Source organism: Dermacentor variabilis, chromosome 4 (assembly GCF_050947875.1).
Source record: "Dermacentor variabilis isolate Ectoservices chromosome 4, ASM5094787v1, whole genome shotgun sequence".
Lineage (NCBI taxonomy): Eukaryota > Metazoa > Arthropoda > Arachnida > Ixodida > Ixodidae > Dermacentor > Dermacentor variabilis.
Window position 1 is genome coordinate 205,110,518 of NC_134571.1, and position 26,232 is coordinate 205,136,749.

Below are 26,232 nucleotides of genomic sequence, written 5' to 3' on the forward strand. Positions count from 1 at the left end.
AGGCAGTTGCTCAAAAAACAAAGATTTGCAATTGTTCAAGAAACATGCTGGCTGACATAAATTTAACGTCCCGTGGGCAGCAGTACTAGCGATGTAGATTTACAAAAAATCTTTGGGCAGGGTACAATGCGTTAATTTTAGAGTGATCGGCCTTTGAATTCACAAAATCTGCAAGTAGTTAAAACACTCTTTTCCCCTGTTAGTGAAATAAGAATTGTTTTCCAAGACATCCGCCTAATTTTCACAAGACCAAGGTTGATTCTTTTTTACAGAGAGATTTTGCTACCCCATATAAAAATTTCACTCGAAACTAAAAATAGTCAGGACCCTCCATAGTCTGCTGATATTTGAACACACCCCTGAGCTGAATGAATTCACAACAGATAGCAAATGCCTGACAGCTCAACAACTGCGAAGCATGTAAAGCGCAATGGCAGAGGCAAGATAACATAACATATATTACAAGTGCTGTCATCTAGCAAGTTACAAAGTCATTAACAATAAAACAAAGAAAGAGTGAGAAGTGTGAGAGTGCAGCAAAGATTAGCATATCTAATATTTCTACTAACATGGCATTATCACTGTTAGTATGTATGTTTACATGGTCTGAAGGTGGCTTTAAAAACATATCTGCTGAAGCTTTAAGTCGATTGTTCCCATTCTCCTGCCACACTCAGCCTACTCCTTTTTCTATCTATTTATTATTACTGATTTCCCCTCCCTCAGTGTTGAGAATGCAATAATCGTTGGCCTTACCTGCTGTCCTTCCATTCCTGGCGCACATCCTTGAGCTTGGTGTTCCGCATGTTGGACACTGAGTACACAAACACCTTGTCATACTTGTCAAAGGCATCTCGCACCTGGAATGTCACGAAACAGACGCAGCAAAAAAGTTTTGCGATGAGAAACAATAGAACTTTACATCTCAAATAAAGAAAATCCTTAACAGATTGTATGCTAATTTGGCAACCGCTGTCTTTGGTGTATTATCGAGTTTTCGTGCTCTTTGGAAGCACTAAGCGTTTGTTTGCTGCCTCACAGTCTTGCACAGATGCAGCAGTAGTTGCTCCTGCATTTTAGCGTGGTCGTGGCTGTGCATTCTTGGTGAGGCCGCCCATGCAGGCTGCATTGCAGCATCACGGCATCAGCTTTCGCTACCATGGTGGCACAAACCTCTGGCTGACACCTCAAACGTGGAGCCAGTATTACGCAATGTGACAAAGAAAAATTACAGATTACCGATTAAAAAACATGCATTTAAGTTGTCCATCTGAATGAGATATACGCAACGCAACTTTTATTGTGTAATCATTGATTATTACATGACTAAGAAAACTCGGGGCTCCGACATGCACTGTGTTGCATTTGACATCGACCATGCTATTGCACGCTGGCCTTTGCAACATGAAAACCATTGTGAACCTCCCCTTAAAAGCTTCGCAGTAAAATTTCCTATTGTAGGGCACAAAAGACATTCTCTCAAAACAACAGCCATGTATGGCAGAGCAATCTATTCAGTGACTAGAAAATTCCCAAGCCTGCACATCAGAAAGCTCCAGAGCCCTATGCATACCACAGAGAGCTCCGAGATCGGTGGCTAAAGGTGTTGTGCGGGACGCGAGCCCGGCTGGAAATGAGCAGAAGGAAGCGAGTAATGCGTCCCTGAAGAACAAGCAACTACTGACTTCATTTTTGTGTTCGTCCAGCCTCTACGGCTTGGTTGTGCACCCTCGCACTACTTCCCTTTCTCGCACACTCCGCGATAAGATTTTACCGAGTCAAAAAGGGGGAAAGAGTGTTTGTGCTGCTGCTGTGCGACCGTAAGGCCACCACATCACTTCCCCTTCTAGCGAGTTAGCGAACGTTCATAGAACGATTTAAATTGTTAACAAGGCCATACAGATGGGGCGCTCTTGAGACTCGTCCACGCGTGTCCTTGTGACTTGGCTTGTTTGGACGAGTAGAGCCTTGGAGGGTGGTGTCAGAGATGACGGTGCATGTGAAACAGTGTCCGCTTCTTCAATGTGCGCTGGCTTCACCCGATCGAGTGATACCACTTTGTGACGACCGCACACGTTGATGGCGAACTGCTTCTCACCTCGATCGACGCAGCACTCGGAAGGGCCCATTATACGGTGCTTGGAGTGGCCGATGAACTGCGTCATGGCACACAAACACGTGTGCGCCTGAAGAGAGTTCTGATGGTATGTACACCACGCGTGGCACTGCCCAGCGCAGTAGCGAAGTGCGAAGGTTTTCCATTATGTCTCGGAGCCTAAGTGCATAGCCTGCGGTGGCTGTACAACCATCTTGCAGGCTGTCCGTGAAGAATTCTCCTGGAAGGCGTAATGTTCCGTAGACCAGTTCGGCTGCGCTGCAGCCAATGTCTGTCTTGACAGCTGTCTGGATTCCCAAGAGGATGAGTGGTAGTGCCTTCATCCAGCTGCGCTCTTCTGTTGCGGCGAGCGCAGACTTGAGCCGGCAGTGGAAAGTCTCCACCATGCCATTCCTAATCGGGTGGTAGGCAGTTGTTCCGATGCGAGAAGCACCAATGAAACGTGTAATGCTGGCGAAAAGTGACGATTCGAACTGCCTTCCACGGTCCATTGTTATTATAGATGGTGCACCGAAATGAGCAATCCAGTGGTGCAAGAAGGCGCGGGCAACCGTGTCAGCAGTGATATCCGCTATAGGTATGGCCTCCGCCCAGTGCGTGAATCTGTCAATGCACGTCAGTAAATAGGCATGCTCTTGGCAAGGCGGCAGAGGTCCGACAATGTCGAGGTGTATGTGGTCGAAACGAAATTTTGACACGCTGACACGGCATGCATCCTCTTGCTCAGCAACGCAAGTCTTGGTTGATACCTGGCCAGATGAAACTTGCTGTGAGCAACTTTTGTGTAGCTTTGATTCTAGGATGTTGTGACAGCTTGTGAACAGAAAAGAAAATGCAGCGACGTAGATTGGCAGGAACGAAGGAGCGTGGGCTGCCCGTGGAGGTGTCGCAGCAAATATGGTTGCCCGATTCCGGAATCTGCATCCACTGTTGCTTGGGGGCCGTTTTTGTTGTTAGGAGGCTTTTTAGCTCTTCATCTTCTCTTTGGGCTGCCGCCAGCACATCGAAGTTAACTCCTCCTGTAGCGTTGACGTTTATAGCGCTCTGCAACAGGGTTGTCGCTCCTTTTTATGTGGCGGGTGTCTGTCGTGAACTCGGAGATGTATGCCAATTGCTGAAGTTCACGGGCTGTGTGCTTGCCACCGTCCGAACGCATAGAGCAGAGAGCTTAGGTCAGCGGCTTATGGTCGGTTAAAATGAAGAACTCAACGCCTTCCAAGAAATGCCGCAAGTTGCGTGTACTCGAGTGGACGGCCAGCAGTTCACGCTCGAAGGTGCTGTAGCGGCGCTCAGTAGGTGTCAGCTTCCACGAGAAGAATGCAGTTGGGTGCCATGTGCCGTCGCTCAGCTGTTGTAACACGGCGCCGTTGGCTATGTCTGAGGCATTGACCATTAGACACTGGGGAACTCCTGGCCGTGGGTATGCCAGGAGAGCCGCATTTGCCAAGGCCTGCTTGCTTTGGTTGAAAGCCCTTTTCGCTTTTTCGCACCAAGGCGGGTCATTCGAAGACCCTTGTGTTGCCTTGAGCAGTCCGTGAAGCAGTTGTATGATATGGGCGCATTTAGGCACAAAGCGGCGGTAGAAGTTTAGCAATCTGAGAAATTCACGTAGTTGGCGCTTCGTGGTTGGCAGTGGAAAATCTTGTATGGCCTGCACTTTAGATGGGTGCGGCCGTACTCCTGAGCTTGAAATGATGTGGCCCAGAAATGATAACTCAGGCATGCCGAGTTCACTCTTGGCCGCGTTGACGACAACACCGTGCTCAGATAGGCGCCAAAACACAATCCGCAGGTGCTCTTCATGTTCCTCTGGGGTGGTGCTCGCGATAAGCAAGTCGACCAGGTAGGTGTGACAAAAAATCAGGCCCCGTAGAACACCGTCAATAAACCTTTGGAACGTTTGAGCCGCATTGCGAAGGCTGAATGCCATGCGAAGGAATTCGAATAGATCAAAGGGTGTAGTGATAGCAGTCTCGGGGACGTCTTCCGGTGACACAGGTGGTATGCCCGCACGAGATAAATTTTTGAAAAAGGTTGGCCCCACGCAGACCTGCCAGTAGGTAGTGAATATGTGGCACGGGGTACCTGTCAGGCGTTGTGACCCTGTTCAGCGCTCGATATGCTTTGCAAAGACGCCAGTCACCCGATGATCACTTAAGAACCATGTGAAGGGGAGATGCCCAAGGACAGGAGGAAGGTTGGATGATACCCAACTCGAACATATGGTCGAATTCCTGTCGTGCCACCACCAGTTTCTCAGGTGACAATCGACGTGGTCGAGCGTGAACCGGTGGTCCAGTAGTGGTGATGTGGTGAAACACGTGGTGTTTTACTGGGGATCCCACTTGGCACTGGTGTGTCAGGTCAGAAAATTCGCTCGGTATGGAAGTAAAACGAAGAGGTCCTGCTGGCTTGATCAGTGTAGGGCTGAGCGGTGTATGTCTTGAAGGCTTGCCTTTTACAGCGCTTTGTGACACAGGGTCTTGTAACCTCCGGTTACGCACGTCGACTAACAGTCCGGAGTGGTGCAGAAAATCCGCCCCGAGAATGGTGAATTTCAGGTTGGCTACTATGAAAATCTATCGCAGTGTTCTCTGCAAGCCCAGACTGACGGTTAGGGAGCGGTTTTAATACGTGGCAATGGCTGTGTTGTTGACTGCTTGCAAAGGCGATGTGTTCAGGCGCTTGCAGTCCACAGGCGATGCTGGAAGTACGCTCACTTCGACGCCTGTGTTGACGAGGAAGCAGAAACCGCTGTTGCGGTTGGTTAGGAAAAAAGACTGATGAGCCACGTTTTTGCATGGCAGAAACGCTGGTGGCCCTCAGCGCCTGCCCGGGGCATTTCCCGAGAGCTTGCAGGGTGGTACGCATTTTCGTGCAGCATTGCCGAACTTGCGATGGTACCAACATAGTTTTTGGTGTTTCACAGACGACTGCGGAGCACTCTGACTGGTTGACTGTGATGCGGTATGGAGGGTGGCCATGGAATCTATGAGACATGAGATTTCGTTCATCTCTTGAAGCTGCTCATGTGGAGACTGTGCACTTGTGACGGCCGTGACAGATGTGGGAGCTACCACCATGAGTTTGTCGGCTAACTCGGCCAGCTTGGATAGATTGTTCTCATTTGAGGCAGTCATGACCATTCTGACGTTCGGGGCGATTTTTTGTAGACATATTTCTCGGAGCAGCAGATAGTCAAGACCATCCACTTTGCTGCCCAATAATTGCTGCATATGACGCAACAGCTGGCTTGGCGTTCTGCGGCCGAGGTTGGCTTCATGGAGAAGCTGTTGTAGCCATTGGCTTTTGGGGGGAGTGATCCTGCGAATGAGTGTTGCCTTTAACGCCTCATAAACGTTGTCTGCTGGTGGGGAAAGCAACAGGTCTCGAATTTCGCTAGCGGTTGATGGGGGCAGACTGCTCGCCACATAATGGTATTTCGTGGAATCTGCTGTGATGCGCCACGCAGCGAATTGTGATTCTACATGAATGAACCACAATGTAGGATCCGCAGTCTAAAATGGAGGCATTTTGATGTCGATGCCGAAGAGTGTCGGAATTTCGGTGCCTTGAGGTGTGTCCATAGCACTTGCTGCTCGTCCGGGTCACCAATGTTGTGCGGGACACGAGTGTGGCTAGAAATCAGCAGAAAGAAACGAGTAATGCGTCCCTGAAGAAGCAACAACTGACTTTATTTTTGTGTTTGTCCAGCCTCTACGGCTTGGTTGCGCACCCTCGCACCACTTCCCTTTCCTGCAATAAGATTTTACCGAGTCAAAAAGGGCAAAGGGTGTCTGTGCTGCTGCTGTGCGACCGTAAGGCCGCCACAAAGGTTCCCTTATGTGTTTATGCCAACAGCCTTCTGCGACACGCAACAGTCATAGTATTGAATTTGAGCAATTATATTCACCTCAGACTAGGTGTGCTAATGCTGCACTCACTCATCGGCTTGATAGATTTATTTCCAGATTTGTGACACGCCATGGTGGCATAGTGGCTTCGGTGTTGCGTTGCTAAGCCTGAGAGCACGGGATCAAATCCCAGGTCATGGCAGCCACATTATGACTGGGCAAAATGCGAAGATGCCCGTGTACCATGCATTGGGTTCATCTTAAGAACCTCAGGTGGTCAAAATTAACCAGGAGTCCTCCTCTATGGTGTGTCTAAATCATATCGTGGTTTTGGCACGTGAGACCCCAGAATTAAATTTAAATAATGAGTTGTGGGGTGTAACATCCCACAGCAACACTGTAATCGATGCCATAGTGGCAGGCTCTCAATTAATTTTGACTGTCTGGGGCTCTTTAATGTTACAAAGTTTTGGGTTTAGATAATTGGGTTTAGTGGTGCAAAAGCGACTAAGGCTATGCTGTGCCAAGTTCTTTAACGTGCTCCTAAATCTAGGTAAACAAAAATTGAATTATGGGGTTTAACGTGACAAAACCACTTTCTGATAATGAGGCACGCCGTAGTGGAGGACTCCGGAAATTTCGACCACCTGGGGATCTTTAACGTGCACTTAAATCTAAGCACACGGGTGTTTTCGCACTTCGCCCCCATCGAAATGCGGCCGCCGTGGCCGGGATTCAATTCCGCAACCTCGTGCTCAGCAGCCCAACACCATAGCCACATCTAGGTAAACTAGCACGTTTGCATTTTGCCCCCCTCCCCCCCCACGCAAAATGCAGCTGCCATAGCTGGGAATTGAACTTGTCACCTTGTGCTCAGCAAGATAATACCATAGCTACAGAACCATGTTGAGAGATGTTTATTCATCGACATCATGCATGAATGAATGAATGGTGTTCTTTCCTTCAAAGTGTCGATATTACAGGTCGCTTAATGTGGAGAACTTCTTAATGAGATTAAGAAGTTTGCAGGGACGGCGTGGCCATAATTAGTACATGACTGGGGTTGTTGGAGAAGTATGGGAGAGGCCTTTGCCCTGCAGTGGGCGTAACCAGGATGATGATGATGATGATGATGAATGTGGAGGCAATTCGCACTATGCTCCAAGTCCTTTTTCCCCCTCGCAGCTGATGTTAAATTTTAAGCAGCTTTTCAAAAAGATACATTCTTTCTATGTGTAGCGAAGAGAGACGCTAGTGGGTTCAGCGCTACTGGCTCAAAACGCTAGTGGGTCGAGCGCTCCTGCTCAGCAACGGCTCTCGTGCTTGGAAGCTGTGACTGCCCTGCCCGTCGACGTTGCGCTGCTCCGAGCTGTGCCAAATAAACACCTTTAGAATTGGTGGAGTGTGCGGGGTACCCTCAGACGATCATCCTGGAACTCCGGTCCCGTACCCTACCATCTACCATGCCCCAAGACGCCTGCCAGCAAACGCCTCCTCCTACACCCACTGCGTGTCCCGGGGTGCCTCGTCATCGCGACCCTCCTATCTACACTGGAGCGGACGACACTGACGTGGATGAATGGCTCACGGCGTACGACAGGGTAGGCGACCATAACAAGTGGGACGAAGCGGCCAAACTGAGCCATGTTCTGTTCTACCTCACTGGAGTGGCCAGCCTGTGGTATAACAACCATCAAGCAGAGTTCCAGACATGGTCGGAATTTAAGACTTCCCTCGCCGATGTATTTGGTCGCCCTGCTGTTCGCAAGCTGCGTGCCGAGCAAAGTTTGCGAGAACGAGCTCAACAGCCAGGCGAAACATTCACCAGCTATATCGAAGATGTCCTGGACCTATGCAGGAAAGCCGATTCGACCATGGCGGAGTCTGATCGAATCCGAAACATCCTGAAGGGCATAGAAGACGACGCCTTTAACATGTTGCTGGCCAAAAGTCCACACTCTGTGGCTGAAATTGTCACACTGTGTCAGAGCTATGAAGAACTCCGCAGGCAGCGGTCACTGACCCGTCGATCTCTACCGCGTGACGAACACCTTGCTGGTTTGGCTGCCATGTCCAACCAGGCAGCGTTGCTAGCAGAAATGAAGGCGTTCGTCCGCGAGGAAGTTGCCCGGCAACTCTCGTTGATGGATTTTGCACAGTCGCAGTCGGTACACGCTCCTGCGCCAAGTTTTGCGCCTCCGCTTCGCCGCGTCATAGTGCAAGAATTGCGCGAGGTTTTGCCTGAGCACCACACCAGCGTGTTCCTGCGGCTGTGCCTCACAGCTACACCGAAGTCATGGCCAGGCCCCAACAGATCCCGACAGCTGTGCCACTCAGCTACGCGGAAGTCGTCACCCAGCCTCAACAACTCCCTCAACGGGGACCTCTCACGTACACCAAAGTCCTCGCTATGCCCCGACAACAGCCTGCTATGCAATCACTTCACCAGCCGCCACGTCCAACGCGTCCTTCCACATGGATGGGACCTGCCGCAACGACTCGGTGGCGTACAGCGGACAATCGACCGATATGTTTTGCGTGCGGCTATGCAGGCCACGTCGCACGCTACTGTAGTTGCGTGCAGTCGCCTAGCGCTACACCATTTGGGCCAAGTTCTATGGCGGGTTCTCCGCGCCCTTATTACGACGACGAACCTCGGGCTGCATCACCACCATTCCGCCGGTCCGCCAACATCCGCCACTCAACTTCTCCACGCCGACGGTCCCCATCACCGATGCGGCCTCGTCACGAAGCTCGGGATGAGGAAAACTAATCGTCGCAGTCCATGAGGCAAGGGCTGCGACCCCGTCGAAACGCGGAAGTCCTCAACGTAGCCCGACCAATGTGATAAGACGTTTTAGTTGACGGTGTGCGCACATATGCCCTCGTGGATACCGGAGCCGCTGTATCAGTTATGGACGCAAAACTTTGTCGCTTCCTTCGAAAGGTTACGACGCCCATTGCTGGACTCGCCCTCCGAACAGCAGGCGCACAGCGTATTAACCCGATTGCGGCATGCACCGCTCGTGTTCTCATCGAGGACGTTGTATACGCCATCGAATTTATTGTGATTTCCTCGTGCTCCCATGAAGTTATCCTGGGGTGGGACTTTCTCGCCCGCCACGATGCCGTCATTCATTGCACACGGGCCGAACTAGAACTGTCGCAGATCTCAGATATGACGCTTGCCGATAATGCTTCTTTTGCGAACAAACTACGCGTCAGGCACGACACCAACGTTCCTCCCAACTCGTCAGTGATTGTATCAATGCACTGCAGCAGCCTCTCCGACGCCATCACACTACTTTCTCCGTCGGGCCGCTTTTATACTAAAAAACGTCTGCTGCTGCCTTTTGCGACTGTGAACGTCAAACAGGGCTCCACAGCTATTTTTGTCTGTAACCCCTTCTCATACCCTGTGATGCTGCTTCAAGGCGAATGTCTTGGCCACATGGAAGTGATCGACGCTGTACAAATTACGGATGTTCCCGAAGACATGTCCTGCGCCAGTTACAACACGCTCGGTTCTCTCTCTACGTCCGACCCTTTGTCCACAGGTGTGTTCGATTCATCTATTGCCCATGGCCTCACCCCACCTCAGCGTTCGCAGCTTCTGCGCATCTTAGAAGAATTTCGTTCTTCTTTTGATGTCGAGCAACCTTCCTTGGGCCGGGCGTCTGCTGTCACGCACCATATTGACACTGGCTCCCAACCGCCATTGCGGCAACGACCATATCGCGTCTCTGCCACGGAACGTCGTGTGATTAATGAGCAAGTGGACGATATGCTTCGTCGCGAAGTGATCCGACCCTCGAACAGTCCATGGGCATCCCCTGTCGTCCTTGTTACGAAAAAAGACGGCTCGGTACGGTTCTGTGTAGACTATCGCCGCCTGAACAAGATCACTCGCAAAGATGTATACCCGCTGCCGCGAATCGATGACGCCATCGATAGCCTACAAGGAGCAGAATTCTTTTCCCCCATCTCTAGATTTACGCTCCGGCTATTGGCAAGTACCCATGGCTGATGTCGACAGGCCGAAGACAGCCTTTGTCACACCCGACGGCTTATACGAATTTAACGTCATGCCGTTTGGACTTTGTAATGCGCCAGCAACCTTTAAACGCATGATGGACACAGTTCTCCGCGGTTTGAAGTGGCACACGTGCTTATGTTATCTCGACGACGTTGTTGTTTTTGCCTCTGACTTCACCACGCACCTTCAACGCCTACGGCGTGTTTTGACATGCTTAGCGAACGCTGGCCTTCAATTGAACCTAAAGAAGTGCCGATTTGCAGCGCGACAGCTCACGATACTAGGTTACGTCGTCTCGAAGGATGGAATCCTCCCCGATCCAGCCAAACTTCGTGCCGTAGCTGAATTTCCTAAATCGACGTCCGTCAAAGAACTGCGCAGTTTTGTAGGTTTGTGTTCCTACTTCAGGCGCTTCATTTGCAATTTCACCGCCGTCATATCGCCCCTGACGAAGCTCCTTGGCAGCAACGGACCTCTCCATTCGTGGTCGTCCAAGTGCGACGAGGCGTTCACTAAGCTCCGTCGTTTGCTGACGTCTCCTCCTATTTTGCGCCACTACGATCCAACGGCACCTACTGAGGTACACAGAGATGCCAGCGGTGTTGGCCTCGGCGCTGTCCTAGCGCAGCGCAAAGAAGGGTTTCCTGAATATGTTGTGGCATATGCAAGCCATATGCTTACTAAAGCCGAGACCAATTACACCATCACGGAAAAAGAATGCCTGGCGATCATCTGGGCGCTTACCAAGTTCCGGCCCTATTTGTATGGTCGCCAATTTGATGTCATCACGGGCCACCATGCACTATGCTGGCTGTCATCATTGAAGGATCCCTCCGGCCGTCTCGCCCGCTGGGCGCTTCGCTTACAGGATTACGATATCCGCGTACTGTACCGCAACGGACGCCAGCATGCTGATGCCCTCTCACATTCTCCCTTGCCAGACGACAATGCCTGCTGCGCAATATCCCAGCTTGACGTTTCTTCCGTCGACATTGGGACCATCGCTTCTGAGCAGCGCAAGGACCCCTGGATTGCCTCCATCATAGACTGCCTTGCTGATCCATCATCGCAGCCAACCACTCGTGCATTGCGCCGTCAAGCTCGCCATTTCGCCATTCGCGACGACCTGCTTCATCGACGCAATTACACCTCTGACGGCCGCCAGTGGTTATTAGTTGTACCTCGAAGCCTGCGTTCTGACATCTGTGCATCATTCCACTCTGATCCAGTGTGCTCACTCGGGACTTTTCAAAACCTACCAGCGCCTCCGACGACGCTACTACTGGCGAGGAATGTACAACTACATTTAAAAGTTCGTTCGTTCATGCCCCGATTGCCAGCGCCGAAAATCTTCACCCCACCACTCGCCAACTGGTCTGCAGCCTCTACCCTGCCCTACCAGGCCGTTCGGGCGCGTTGGCATCGATTTGTATGGGCCACTTCCCCTGACGTCGGCTGGTAACCGCTGGGCAATTGTGGCCGTAGACCACCTTACACGATACGCTGAAACCGCCGCTCTGCCGGCAGCTACAGCGCACGATGTTGCATCATTCCTGCTTCGCCGATTCATCCTGCGGCATGGTCCACTTCAAGAACTGCTCAGCGATCGCGGCCGCGTCTTCCTGTCGGAAGTAGTTGAAGCGATTCTCAAAGAGTGCCACGTTGTTCATCGTACGACTACGGCGTACCACCCTCAAACGAATGGCCTCACAGAATGCTTCAACCGTACGCTTGGCGACATGATTTCAATGTATGTTGCCTCCGACCACACGATCTGGGATGCCGTTCTGCCATTCGTCACCTACGCGCATAATACCACTACGCAGAGCACCACTGGATTTTCACCCTATTTCTTGCTGTATGGTCAACACCCTTCGCACACCATCGACACCATTCTTCCGTACCGGCCGGATGCATCCGAGTGCGTGCCTATTTCTGCCACGGTCAGACATGCAGAAGAGTGCCGCGACCTTGCACGGGCCTTTACTTCCGCTGATCAAGAGCGCCAGAGGAGCACTCGCGGTGACGCCACTGCCACGGTTACCTTGGATCCGGGAGCCCTTGTGTGGCTCTCTGTTCCTTTAACTGCCCCTGGCCTCTCATCAAAACTGGTCCCTAAGTATGAAGGCCCTTATCGTATTCTCGAATGCGCATCTCCTGTGAACTATGTCATAGAACCAGTTGAGCCATCTTCAGACATGCGCCGCCGTGGACGAGACATTGTCCATGTCGACGGTTTAAAGCGTTACTACGACTCGCTCATCGTGACGAGCTGTTAGGTCGCCAGACGGCTCCCTTCTCGCTCCCGGGGGGTGATTGTAGCGAAGAGAGACGCTAGTGGGTTCAGCGCTACTGGCTCAAAACGCTAGTGGGTCGAGTGCTCCTGCTCAGCAACGGCTCTCGTGCTTGGAAGCTGTGACTGCCCTGCCCGTCGACATTGCGCTGCTCCGAGCTGTGCCAAATAAACACCTTTAGATATGTAATGATTTCAATTTTGCAGCAGATCCAGCCCTCTTTCCTGGACGAGGTCAGGGCTATGACAGACTTGTTCCTCTTGGCCAATTTGGTAGATTGGTGGCCTTGCTTTGCCATGAACTGGTTATTTGATTCCCGAGTGCTGCCAACTCCCCTTGCAATGATGGGCTTTGTGTTCCCAACGTACATAGTTTACTAGTATGTGCGTTAGCTGTCAAACAATCCCCTTGCATCCTTGCCTCCAGACGTGGACAACTACGTAAGGATTTTTGAGGGGAAAGGCATGCATTGACCAAGAAAGGAGTGGGGGCGAGGCGGGTGTTGTCACACGTCATTTTATGCCAGGCATCCTGGTACACAAATGTTTGGTGGGGGAGGGTAATGCGCCTGGTCCACCCCCCCCCTCTCTGCCTACAACCTCGATTGTTCCCGGAGAGAGCTAATTCACCCTGTAATATCTTTCAACATAGCTTTTTTGTACTATGCTTCAGGAATTCCGATTTTATAAGTTCTAGATACAAGCTATGCTGCATGGGTGCACCTGCCTGCTCGTGTTCCTCATAGATATGCACACGCACCACCCCTCCCACAGTGTGCGTAACACATGTTATAAAGCTCATCACACAAAGAACCAAACGTTTAGTGGTTACCACATCCAGCTCCCAACTTCTTAACGGTACAGCAGCACAAGTCTTATCCTCAGTGGCGGTGATGAGCGGAGTTATGTTTTTTGTTATCCTTCTGCTGTGATGGCAGCTCCATGCGACTGCAAAATGAGTGGTGCACCTCTGGCGCCTATTTGTTGTTTGCAGGCAAAGATGCGAAACCATGTTATTGACACACGAAGCCAACATACACTGAAAGCCAGGGAAAGCACAGAGGAAATCACACGTGGTTTTAACCTAAATGTAGAAATGATAAATGTCACCGATGGCAGCCAAGCCCATACCTTCTTGCACCAAGGCCATAAATGGTGCTGGCCTTGGTGGCACTCCTAAGGTCAGATCTCGTACACAAACACGTCAATACCCAAGAAAACAGATGGACAAACAGCAGTCGCCATAGCTCAATTGGTAGGATATTAAATTATGGGGTTTTATGTGCCAAAACCACTTTCTGATTATGAGGCACGCTGTAGTGGAGAACTCCGGAAATTTCGACCACCTGGAGTTCTTTAATGTGCACCTAAATCTAAGCACACAGGCGTTTTCGCATTTCGCCCCCATCGAAATGCGGCCGCTGTGGCCCGGATTCGATCTCGCGACCTCGTGCTTAGCAGCCCAACACCATAGCCACTGAGCAACCAAGGCGGGTAATTGGTAGGATATTGCATACATAATATGCAAGATGTGCATTCGGCACCCACTAGCAGCAAGTTGTTCTTTTGATTCACTTTCATTCTCCTTATGCTTTCCTTGGCTTTATTGTCTGTTGGCCAACAAAAAATTGAGTCCCTCAATCCCTTTTCTTTTTATTCATATTGACATGCATACTTGTTTATCGGGTGACTGCGTTTCATCATCTAACATGTTATCACTCACCGCAGGATGCACCTGCATGTATCGGAAGTTTCTGGAATATTACTGATGGTTCCATCCACTGTCTGTTGTCACCGAACCTTGTGCAATCTGATTGCATGAACGCGCAATGTGAATGGTGTAGAACTTTCTGGAAGACACATGGGCACCAGCGATTACTCTGGAACCTTCGGTGACTGATGTATAAAAGCAGACGCACTTGACCCGCTGATGAGATTTTCGACCATCGCCGACCGAGGTCGCCACTATTGCTGTGTTTTGTGTAACTTGCTATTGTGGGCACAAGTTCGCCCAATAACAAGTTGGTTTCATTACATATAGTTTTACCACTGTATTATTCACCATCACTACTACGTGACATCTAGTGGAGGTGCTGGGTAATGATCCCAGTACCTCTCCCATACATTGCATACATCGAGGAAATTGTGGAAGCCAGCAATGCAATTGTCCTCTCACATTGCACCGCATCTACCTCGATGACCATAGTTCCCAAACCAGACTTGGACATAAATTTAAGTCTCCCCATCAGTAAGCAGCAACGGCTCGGAAGTCTTGTGCGATGATACAAAGACTGCTTTTCGACGTCATTGAGGATTCGGGAAACATTAGTTGCAAAGAATCGCGTAATAACCAAAGAGTGCGCTCGACCACTCCGCCAGAGCCCTTACAGAGTTTTGATGCGAGAACGTGAAGCTATAAGGCAACAAGTCGACGAGATGCTGAGCGACGACATCATCCAGCTGTCGAAAAGCCCGTAGGCATCTCCTGTAGTCTTGGTGAAGGAAGAAGACTGAACACTACGTTTCTGCGTCGATTATCGTAGACTGAACGAGATCACAAAGAAGAAATTTAACCTCCTCCCACCGATAGAAGACGCATTGGATTGGCGCTGTAACGCTAAATACTTCTCGTCGATGGATCTCAAGACTGGCTACTGAGAAGCCAACGAGAGGGATTGTGAAAAGACCGCCATCATTACGCCAGACGGCCTCTATGAGTTCAAGGTAATGCCAATCGGACTGTGCTTGTCACCTGCAACGTTCCAGTGTGTCATGGACACGGTGTTAGCAGGATTGAAGTGGCAGACCTGTTTTGTTTACTTGGATGACGTCGTCTTCGCCGGAAATTTCGACGATCAGCTTAGGTGGCATGCGGCAGTACTAGAGGCCATTAAGTCATCAGGGCTCACTCCGGAAAAGCCGGAAAAGTGTCACTTCACTTAAGACAAGCTTCTGTTCCTGGGCCATGTCATCAGCAGATCTGGAGTCTGCCCCGACCCGCAGAAGACAGCTGCCATTGACAAGAAGGCAGTGCGAAGATTCCTTGGCATGTGTGCCTACCACAGGCTCTTTATCAAGGACTTTTCACGCAGCATCGCTGAGCCGCTGAGACAGCTAAGGAAACATGATATCGAGTTCAAGTGGGAAACGCCGCAGGCCAACGCATTTGAAGAACTCCAATGACGCACTCAGTCGCCACCGGTACTTGGGCACTTCGACGAAGACGCTGATACAGAAATCCACACTGACGCCAGTAGCCCAGGCCTCGGTGCCGTCCTAGTCCAGAAGAAAGACGGACTGGAACGGGTGATAGGTTAAGCTAGCTAGTCGCTGTCAAAAGCAGAAGGCAACTATTCTACGACCCCAAAGGAATGCCTTGCCAACATTTGAGCTACAGCAAAATTCCGCCTTTACCTATATGGCAGGCCGTTCAAAGTAGTCAACAACCATCACGTGTTGTGTTGGCTAGCAAATTCAGCACGCCTGGCATGGTGGAGCCACAGACTGCAAGAATACATCACTGTAATCTAGAAGCCCGGATGAAAACACTATAATGCCGACAGCTTGTCTCGCGCTCCCGGGGACTCGCCGCCCCAAGATGACTAAGACGAGGACGCCTTTCTAGGTATAATAAGTGCAGAAAACTTTGCCAAGCAGTAGCGAGCAGATCCGGAGCTCAGAAGCCTTGTTGAGTACTTGCAAGGCAAGGTCGCTGCTGTCCCGAGGGTATTTAGGTATGCATTGTCTTCGTTTTATTACGAAACGACGTCCTGGTGAAAAACTTTTTACCAGCCCGCGCAAACTACCCTCTCATTGTGCCCGCATGCTCGCAAGAATACAAGTATTACTGGCTGTGCCCGACTGCCAACGTCGCCTGTTATGTCAAGACTTGGTATGACTGCAAACGAGGCCTGCAGCCAACCGAGCCACCCTCCCTACCATTTCAGCAGATCGGGATGGATTTGTTGGGACCCTTTCGATGACAACATCTGGAAAGAAGTGGATCATTGTGGTGACAGACTACCTCACCCGCTTCGCTAAAATGAAAGCTCTGCTGAAAGGTAGTGCAGCAGAAGTGGCGAAATTTTTCGTCGTATATCCTGCTGCGACATGGCGCCCCGGAAGTCCTCATCACCAACCGAGGAACGGCCTTTACGGCAGAGCTCATGCAAGCCATTCTGCAGTACAGCCAGACAATCCACAGGAGGACAACTGCCTAACACCCGCAGACGAATGGACTTACGGAGCACCTGAATAAGACTCTTGCCAACATGCTAGCAATGTAGGTCGACGTCGAACACAAGACCTGGGATGCCATCCTGCCATACATAATCTTAGCTTGCAATGCGGCGGTGCAAGAAACAACACAGATCATGTTGTTGAAACTGGTTTGCAGCAGGACGACGACTCTCGACGGCATGTTGACGCACATAACCGATGGAGGGAATCTTGACGTCGCCACCTATCTCTAGCGTGTCGAAGAAGCCCGACAGCTCGCCTGCCTGCGCATAAAGAACCAGCAGAGGACCGACAGCCAACACTACAATCTTCGACAATGATACGTGGAATATGAGCCTGACGACTGTGTTTAGCTTTGGACCCCAATATGCCAACAAGGACTTAGCGAGAAGCTGTTACGCCGCTATTTCGGACTCTACAAGATCATTCGATACACTGGGAAATTGGACTATGTGGTCATGCCAGAGGGCATTTCACAATCACAGCGCCGCCGCTGATGACCTGAAATAGTCCATGTTGTGTGACTTAAGTAGTTCTATCAGCACTAACAAACTTTGGGACTTTGCATAGCTGAACTTTGGACTTTCTTTAGACTTTGTTCTGTTGCTTTTTCTATAGTAAGTGTAGTTTTGTTTTACGCTCTCCTTTTATGTTTGTAGCATCGGGACGATGCTTTTTTAAAGATAGGGTGTTGACACGTGTACTTGTTTATCGGGTGACTTCATTTCATCGTCTAACATGGTTAAAACACGTTGGCGGGCTAGTTGGTTAGAATCTATGGTAGAGTGTATAAGCGCGACTGAACGAGGACGTAGAAAGAAAGAGATACACAGACACAGCACTTCACTTTCAACTATAGATTTTATTTTCGCACGCATCAACAAATATATACTGTGCGAGCGGAAACAAACGTAACAGCAAAAAAGAACATTCAGTGGTGCATTTCGATGAACCGTACACATGTGCAAAGCATGGGGAAAAGATGTATTGCAATGGTCACAAAGATAAACCGAGGAATCGTATCTCCTTTTTCGATAGTGACACCGAAGGCTTGCTTACGCACTCTTGCTCTAATTTTGCAATCTCGTAGGCCTCCACAATCTCCCTCGTCATCCTGCTATGAGCCTTATACAGAATGGAAGTGCTTTCAAACATGGGCTTGCAGGAACAATCTCGGCAGTGAACACCCAAATGACCCGAGATTACCCTAGTGACGTTATATCAATGCTCTTTTAATCTCTCATTGATGCATCTGCCGGTTTGACCAATATACATTCTTCCGCATGAAAGTGGGATGGCATAGACAATGTTATAAGTACAGGTTACAAATTGTTTGCGATGTTGGGTAGAACATGTGTGCCTTTTGTTATTCTCTGTGTTAACCTGTTTGCACAGCTTCTGTAGACGCTCAGGGGCAGAGAAAACCACGTCCACCCCCGATTTCGCCGCTATTATTCTGAGATTATGTGAAATGCAATGAATGTATGGTACCACAGCAACTTTCGTTGCTCTAGCATTGGAACTACTTCCATTCGATGCGTTTTTGCACTTCCCGCTTAAGCCCTCTGCGACAGAAGTCAGCATAGGCGTCGGGTAACCAGAATCTGCCAGGTCTGTGTGTATCTGTTTCTTTCTTCGTCCTCATTCAGTCGTGCTTGTACACTCTACCATGGATCGTCTAACATGTTGTCGCTCAGCACAGGACGTGCCTGCAAGTATCAAAAGTTTCTGGAATGTTATCGATGGCCGCTGTCTGTTGTCACTGAACCTTGTGTAATCTGATTGCGTGTATGCGCAATGCGAATGGTGTAGAACTTTCTGGAAGGCAGGCGGGCACCAGCGACTACTCTGGAACTTTTGGTGACTGATGTATAAAAGCCAATGCGCTTGACTCACTGATGAGATTTTCGATCATCACCGATTGAGTTTGCCTCTATTGCTGTGTTTTGTGTACCTTGTTTTGTGGGCCCAAGTTTGCTCAATAAAAGGTTGGTGTCGTTATTCACAGTTTTAATGCTGTATTATTCACCGTCACTACTATGTGACAGTATATAGCCACCGTCATTTACATTTTTAAACCTACAAAAAATATATGCAAGTGCTGGGAAATGGCATCACTGTATTTTTGCTTATTTTTTTTTAAAGCCTGCACTTAATAGGTACCCAAAGCCTGCCATTCTCCATTGTTGGTTTAACAACAACTGCCTATTAATACTTGTGCATTCCATTATATGAAAAGTGAAACCGGTTCTATATACATGCATATCTGTTGGTGCTTGGGCCTCAAGATAAACCTTTCTACAGAACTGTGCAATGCGATGAGCTCGCTTTGGCCGGCACTTGCAGCTAGACTACTAGCTGATGAAAGCCGCGCATTACAGTGTTACCTCTAACACTTACTGAAAACAAATTTTCATGGTGCCCATTTTTTTTTTTTTTTAGTGCAATGGAAAGCTTACCGGTCACACTGTCTAAGCATGAATTGCTAATGCGGGCAACGCCATGGAACATTTTTTATCAGAATTTTTCAATCTGCAGTGAAGATGTAGTTAACTCAAAGCATGCTGAAAACAGTCATAGGTAAGTGCGATAGCGATTATACGTCAGCATTAGCGGAAGGCAGAGAAGTGTGGCTGCAGCTGTAACAAACTATGATTTTGTTTTATCAAGTTGATGTTCCTGCGATTCATGTTTTCCGAATTGTTACATAATTTTTGCAATAATAGCTATGTGTTTTCGTTGTTTCCTGTCCATCTGCTTTGATATTTAACCAGACAAAATGAAACCAATCGGATCGAAAGCGAAACAACATCAATACACGGTACTGAGTTCGGTGCATTGCCATAGCCATGCGTGCATTCTGGTTTCCGAAGCATAGAATAATGCTCAAGTGTCTAATATTATACTAACTGCAATTTTAAGCAATAATTATACTGTAATAAATAAAAGTCTAGTTAAGTACAGTAATCTCATAGAATACATCCAAAGTACCAAGATTTCACTGCCAGGTCTCGCCACTTACTGGTTTTTGACACTTTCTTTGCCCATTTAAAATTATAATTCCTACTTAAATCGCGAACAGCGTGCTGAATAAATCCCGGTAATTTTATTTCCATCAACGTCTCACAACACATTCTGGCCAGTTAGTCCCTTTAAGACTTCACGCTGCTGAAGATCCACTGTACTTACGTATGTACAGTGGACCGCACTGTACAGTCGGCTTCACTCTTGTGTAGAGCGCGAGAACGGCGGCCTCCGGAGTGCTCAGGAGCCAGCCAGCTATGCCTAACAGTAGTTGCTAGGCCCGAGATTAGATGCGTCGGCCGCTGCGCGCCTAGACACTTCTGATCTCGAGCCCAGCCGCTCGCCGGAGGCCGCCCTTCCCCCGCTCTACACAAGGGTGACGCCGACTGTACATAGGTATATTGCAGACGTGAGAAATCCCAGAATCTACATGTCTGCACTTCACGATCCCCTCGTCGCAGTTTTGTTTCTTGAATGCATATGTGATATGTGGGAGCAGAGATCGCTTATTTAGTTACTCTTCACAGCTACTATTGACAATTATGGCCAACGTGTTTCAAATATTGTCCCTAACAGGATGTCACGCCCAAACTGACCAAACGTGTGTCGTGCAAATGATTAAGCCTCACAACAGCGAAAAAAAACAACATGGCTTCAGAGGCAAATGTGTCAACGTCTCCGAGCAACAATTAAGCCGTTGTTCCATACATACGACGTGATGCAATAACCCGCACTGAAAAGCACGTTCTAGAAGCAGTTTTAATAGTCGTGCAGTAGGCCGTCTTAATGTAACTACACTGCCCATCTGTGACGAAATATGATGCGCGTGTGTTGTGAATGGTCCTAGCAAGTAGTGTAATTGGTATTTGAGTAATAATGCTGTTCACCAAAATAAAAATAAAATAAATGGGACCTTGTTCCTCAGGTAGGCTGCAAAGCAGGGCATTATCATAGCGCTGCACGTATCATTCTTAATAGGCTGATGCCAGTTTCGGTAAGAGTATGTGGCCAAATGAGGGCCGTACTCCTCAGCTGTTTACACCGCTGGAATGAAAACATGACTGGCCGACGCTTCAATTCAACTACACAATGCGACGGTTCATAAGGGATCTTATACGTGTCATACTTCGCCCTCGAGGACGCAACTTGCACAGTTTTCGAAAGGTGCAAAAGAAAGCAGCACCGTTCATGCGACTTACGACGAACTCATGGCAGAGACAAGGCTTACCTCTTGGATGAGATCCCGCTTGTGTTCTAATCCCTTCTTCTTCGTCCGAGTTAGAGAAACTATAATAAGTGAGCAGGAGTACCAGGCATTAGCACATACTACAAGGGGGAGAAAAACCGCAAAGAGTTTTAAATACCTTGACGATTTCGCTTCGAGCGCGGCATACTGGTACGACGTCAACAGAAACCACGTGTTCGCAGCCGCAGTGGCAGGCAGAATAACGCCATTGGTTGTCACATAGACCGTTGCGCCCTGAGCGGCATTTACATGCTTCCCAACCAATTATATTCTCATAAAACACTAATTTAAATACATTTGCCTGTATACATAGCGTATTTTATTTGGCAGTTCAGGAAAGTTATTTGTTTAACGAATATATTTGTCCTCTACTAACAAATTGTGCGCAGCGGAAGTATGCGTTGCGAAAGAACTTTTGTTTAAACAAGTGGTCTGCGCTGCTGAAAAGTGGCATAAAATAAAAGGCGTGTTTCGTAGTATTAAGAAGTTTTGACATTAACGCGAATAGTAGCGTGTCTCGCTCCGTAACTTGAGAAACGCGGCTCAGCAGATTCGAAACTCGGTGGCGTGGAAGCGGCGTTCCGCTCGGTTACCAGGCAACGCGTGACGTCAAGGCACCGTGGCATCAGAAACGCGTCCCCGTGGCTGATAGAAGGAATCTTCCTCGACCGCTTAGCGCCTGGGGAAGTGCGAAACCATCCGCCAGTGGGTAAAGATTGCTCGGTTTCTATCGTCGTAGTGGTAGCGTTGCCACGGCGCTCGGCTAGCGGCAGAAGGGTCCAGCGCTCTCGCTCGCGGTGTTTTAGAGGCGTGCTTCGGTAAGTACTGCGAGTCCGAGCGCCGGATACAGCAGCGTGCCGCAGCGGCGGGAGCGAGCCCGGCCGCCATTTTGACGGAGGCCGAGCGGCGTGCGCGCTTCGTTCGACTGACGGGTGTTCCCCTTCGGGCCGCGGCCGCTTGCCTTGCAGCTAAAACACCCAGCCCACCGGCACGGCAATGGATAAGGACGAGTTGGTTCAGCGGGCCAAGCTTGCGGAGCAGGCCGAACGGTACGACGACATGGCGGCCGCCATGAAGCAGGTCACAGAAACGGGCGTGGAGCTCAGCAACGAGGAGCGCAACCTGCTCTCTGTCGCCTACAAAAACGTCGTCGGTGCCCGGCGGAGCTCGTGGCGGGTCATCTCGAGCATAGAGCAGAAGACTGAGGGTTCGGAGCGCAAGCAGCAGATGGCCCGGGAGTACCGGGAGAAAGTGGAGAAGGAGCTACGCGAGATCTGCTACGACGTGCTGGTGAGTAGCACTCTCCTCTGCCGCCGCTTCATGGCCGCCGAAGGGGGAGGGCGGGCGCGTTAGGCCTAGCGCCTCCGTGTTTGCCGGTGCTGCAGTGCTCGCTGTCGCCCTGTTTTTTGCGCGTCCGCGCCCGCACCGAATGCTGGGCGTGCCCAATCGCAGTGTTTCGCGCTGCGCGCGTACGATTGCATGGCGCGGTCGCGACAGGCGCCGGCTCGTCTCTCGAGCGCCCGGCGTAGCCATTTCGGGAGAGCGTTTCGGGCGGGGAAAAATAGTCCGGCGGTGAGCCGGCGTCGGCCAGGTGTGCGTTTCCGTCTGGGCGCTGGTTAGCCGAAGCCGTGCGGGTTCCCTTCCCACGCCTTGTCGGGTGCTGCACGGCTCGGAAAAACGCAAGATTTGCACGCGTCACGCAGCGGTGTCCACTTTGAGGGCAGTGTAATCATGCAAAATGCGTCGTAAGCGGAGAGGTCATCGAATGAAGGCGTGACACTCCCGGTAGTCGCAGCACGCCGCCCCCACCCCCTTCCTTGTTTTTGTTTCTTTTGTTTGGCACTATCGTCTGCTGGCTCCCTACATGCCGCGCGATGAGTCATGGCTAAACGTGAACCAGATCGTGCGGCTAGTCACCCTCCCACGTCTTCCGAACGTCATCGTCTTGCCGAGGGTCCGTGTCGCGGCGACATTTATTTTTTAACCTTCCGCACGGCTCCGCTTTTGCTAACAAGCGCGACATATATTACGCTGTTGGGGCGGTGCGCGCACGGTGTCAGTTTTTTTTCTTTCATTTCCTCGTGCGAAGAAGACTTGGCGCCCTGCTTTCCGCGTTCTTGCGTGTGCGCCTTCTGGACCATGCGGGGGTTAGCGCCTCGTGGCGTTCCTAGATCTGTTCCATCCACACTGCAGTACGTTCGCTGGGTGGGCGACGGCTCTTCTTCCGCAGGCCTCCCTCCCCCTACCTTCCGCGACGGGGGTGAGGGAAGTGCTCGGCGGAATCGCGGGCGGGCGTTTCGACGTCCCAGCGCACGGGGTGCTTCGAACTTGTCTGCACACACCTCCCCCGCTGTCTTCTTGTGGCCCGAAATGCGGCACTGTTCGGGGAGCGATTGACGCGTTCCTCGCATCGTCGGCGGTCTTGTTGACCCCCCCCCCCCCCACCTCTTTTTCACCCTGTGCAGACGCCGCCAGTTTCTCCCATTTTTCTTTCTTTCGCGGAGCCTTCGATCGGCCGGACGGCGCAGCAGCTATTCTCTCGCACCAACGTCGCCGCGATGCCTTTTCTTTTTGCGCCGGCGTTCGTCGCTCGGTGTCGATTCTTTGTGCGCGTACCGCCAGGTGTTGCGAGAAGCGTTGGCGTTTCGCTTCTTTCACGCTGACCGCGGTAAGGCTCCCACAGTCGCGTGTTCCTCGCGATCTGTAGGTCCCGCTGTCGCAGCGACCCAGTCTTTGGGCGGCCTTGCCGTTTCCGGTGCGAGGGCGTTGCCGCACCTAGCGGTTCCTTTCGCGAGCCACTTGACGCCCAAGCGCTTGCCTCACACACGTGGCCGACGGCACGCTTCGTGCAGCAAACGCGGAGCCAAGCCTCTCGGCCGATTCACCGGTGGGTACCGCGGGCTGACGTGGGCCGCGAATGTGAATCAGGCGCCCTTTTACGTGTGGCGTGCTATCGTAAGTGGCGCTCGCTAGCTTATCTTGCGGAATGGGTGCTCGACACTGTCGGCGATCTCTTGGTTGTTGGGTGCGGCGCCGGGGGCAGGAAACGCGATTGTCGCCCGCAGCTTTGACGTGCGCCGCTCTCCTCCACGCACGTGCGCCGTCAGCTGCAGCCTCGGGGGCAACAGGCGGCGGGACAACACCGCGGATGTTTTGCTTCCGATTGAGTCGATCTGGATCGTAATCGACCACATCTGGCGGGTCGCGCTTTGCAGTCGCTTGGCACGCGCAGGTGTTTCAGTGGTACTAGGCCAAGTGCAGGCTTCGCGCCGTGCTTCGGAAGTGAGCCCTGGTGATATCGTTGTCCGTATGCACGTGGAGGGAAAGGGTGATCGTCGCGTGGCAACGCGTTTTTTCCTGGCAGTGCGTCCGTTTGCTAGCGTAGTGCGTCAGGTCCACTGCAAGGCCAGGCCCAGGGAACTCCTTACCCTGTATCGTTGGCCACCATATTCTTGCGAATTTCCTAATCCCATCACGTCCTCTGCGTTCGCTCGTTCTCCCAGTGGACCACTGGCTTATCTGCTCCATACGTGACCTGGCACACGTTTTCGCGCGATCTCATCTGCTGCACCAGTTCGTTCTCAAATCCACGTCATTGCCTTCCTGCCTTTCTTAATGCCTCATATTGCATCTTATTTCTTTACATTTTTGTCAAGCCTCGCAGCTTAGCATTGGTAGAAAACACCGATTATCTCAAGGTTATCAGTTAGCTGTTACACATCGTACGACTGCATAAATTTCATGTCGAATTCCAGTTTTGAGCTGAAGGTCTTGCTCATAGCTAGCTCAAAGTAGGCTCGGTGTTGTGGATCGTCCGGACAACCAGTCGTTCCTTCAAAATCCTACCACTTGGTGCTAAGCCGGTTGAGGCTCACTGGGATACCAGTCCCAAACTATTCTAGACTCGGTACTCTTCCTCCACTCCGGCTGGAGCACAGCGCCATCATTTGACCGAAGAGGATGCTACGCTTATCAAGAATTGCCCTTAACTGGCAACAGTGCGTAGTTACTAGTTTTTTTGGTGGGCACTGCTGCCATCCACTGGAAAATGCAAAAACACCTGTGTACTTAGGTTTAGGTGCCCAGGTGGTCAAAGTTAGTCCCTCGCTACGGCGTGCCTTATAATCGGATTGTTTTTATCACATTAAACTCGATAATTCATATTCAGAATTCACTTAAAAAGAGAAATGCAATGATTTTGATCGTTACTTTCCTTCGAAAACTTTTCAATGTGAGCAAAAGCTGTTCTGAACCGTTGTGGATGATTCTTTTCGTTCCGGACCAGAACCGGAATGCAACTCCTCGCACTGGAATGAAACTAAAACCAGAACGAAAAGCATTTCTCGGACACCCTGCTAAATACTACCAAATAGTGCCCAAGAAGTTTGGGTGCAATATGTGGCAGTTAGCCATGAAAGTCTCCAAGTGATGTAATGTGGGCGCCTAACCTTGTTTGCTTATGACCCCTATGGCTTATAAGAATTTTGATTGTTCCTTTAGTTTCATGTTCATTTATGTACACTCACAATTCATTTTAAATAAACACTTACTGTCAATCTGAATGGAGATTATAACAGGAGGGCGAACAGTCGAATAATAGAAAATGTTAGGCGTAATGTTTAAGAGACGGGAAGAGCGCTGTTGATCACAGAAACGGGGATAGCCGATATCCTAGTTGACATTAAGAGAAAAAAAATGGAGCTGGGCAGGTTACGTAATGTGTAGATTTGATAACTGCAGTAATACATGTTGTGGGGCTAGTTGGTTCATAGCTTTCAAAAGATGAAGTGCCAGCAGAGACAGCGCATTAAGAAAGAACAATGACAGGACAAGGCGCTGTCATTGTTCTTGGTGTGTTGTCTCTGTTGGTGCTTCATCTTTTGAAAGATAACTAGTGGACCATTAGGGTTGCAATATGGGCACCAAGAGAAGCGAAGCACAGTCAAGGACAGCAGAGGACTATAGATGAAATGAAGAAATTTGCAGATGCTAGTTGCACAGGACAGGGTTAATTGGAGATCGCAGGGAGAGCACTTTGACCTGCAGTAGACCTAAACATAGGCTGATGATGACAATGGACTACCCCTACACTCTTTGACTACACTCTACTCTTTCATGCATTCACTCTTTGAACAGTATTGGGAATGACTATTTGATTCTAGTGCCAAACTGAATGGAACAATTCTGGATTTGAAGGTATCTAATATTACGCACCCCTGAAAGATGCGGTAGAAGTTGCAGCAGATACTGTGTTCCTGAAAATATTCACAACTGGGCCAATTTAATCGGCTCACTTTGGGATAGTTCGAAAATGCCGTTCGTCATTTTCTGCTCACTGCATGTTGGGCATTTCTGGGTGTTGAGACTTTTGTTGGTAGGGTTACTGCGACTAATAGACGAGTGTAGCTACAGATTTAGCAAGCT

The 26,232-nt window shown here is 50.1% G+C and overlaps 2 protein-coding genes across 5 annotated transcripts in view; one reads left to right on the top strand and one right to left on the bottom strand.

Moving 5' to 3' along the window:
* The window catches only part of RpLP0-like (ribosomal protein LP0-like), a 96,633-nt gene extending 75,584 nt beyond the window's left edge, over nt 1-21,049 (bottom strand). Inside the window, exons 1-3 of the mRNA XM_075690840.1 lie at nt 20,927-21,049; nt 20,791-20,849; nt 757-860 (exon numbers count right to left, since the gene is read on the bottom strand). Coding sequence (XP_075546955.1) covers nt 757-860; nt 20,791-20,849; nt 20,927-20,954 — 191 coding nt within the window. The 5' untranslated portion in view covers nt 20,955-21,049. The remainder of the gene's footprint in view (nt 1-756; nt 861-20,790; nt 20,850-20,926) is intronic.
* Nucleotides 21,050-21,392: 343 nt separating this feature from the next.
* 14-3-3zeta (tyrosine 3-monooxygenase/tryptophan 5-monooxygenase activation protein zeta) overlaps nt 21,393-26,232 on the top strand; it is a 46,147-nt gene continuing 41,307 nt past the window's right edge. Inside the window, exons 1-2 of one of the 4 annotated variants that reach the window (XM_075690842.1) lie at nt 21,393-21,517; nt 21,777-22,098. In XM_075690842.1, coding sequence (XP_075546957.1) covers nt 21,805-22,098 — 294 coding nt within the window. In that variant the 5' untranslated portion in view covers nt 21,393-21,517; nt 21,777-21,804. Of the gene's footprint in view, nt 21,627-21,776; nt 22,099-26,232 lie in introns of all 4 variants that reach the window. The other 3 variants (XM_075690843.1, XM_075690844.1, XM_075690841.1) reach the window with 3 other exon arrangements.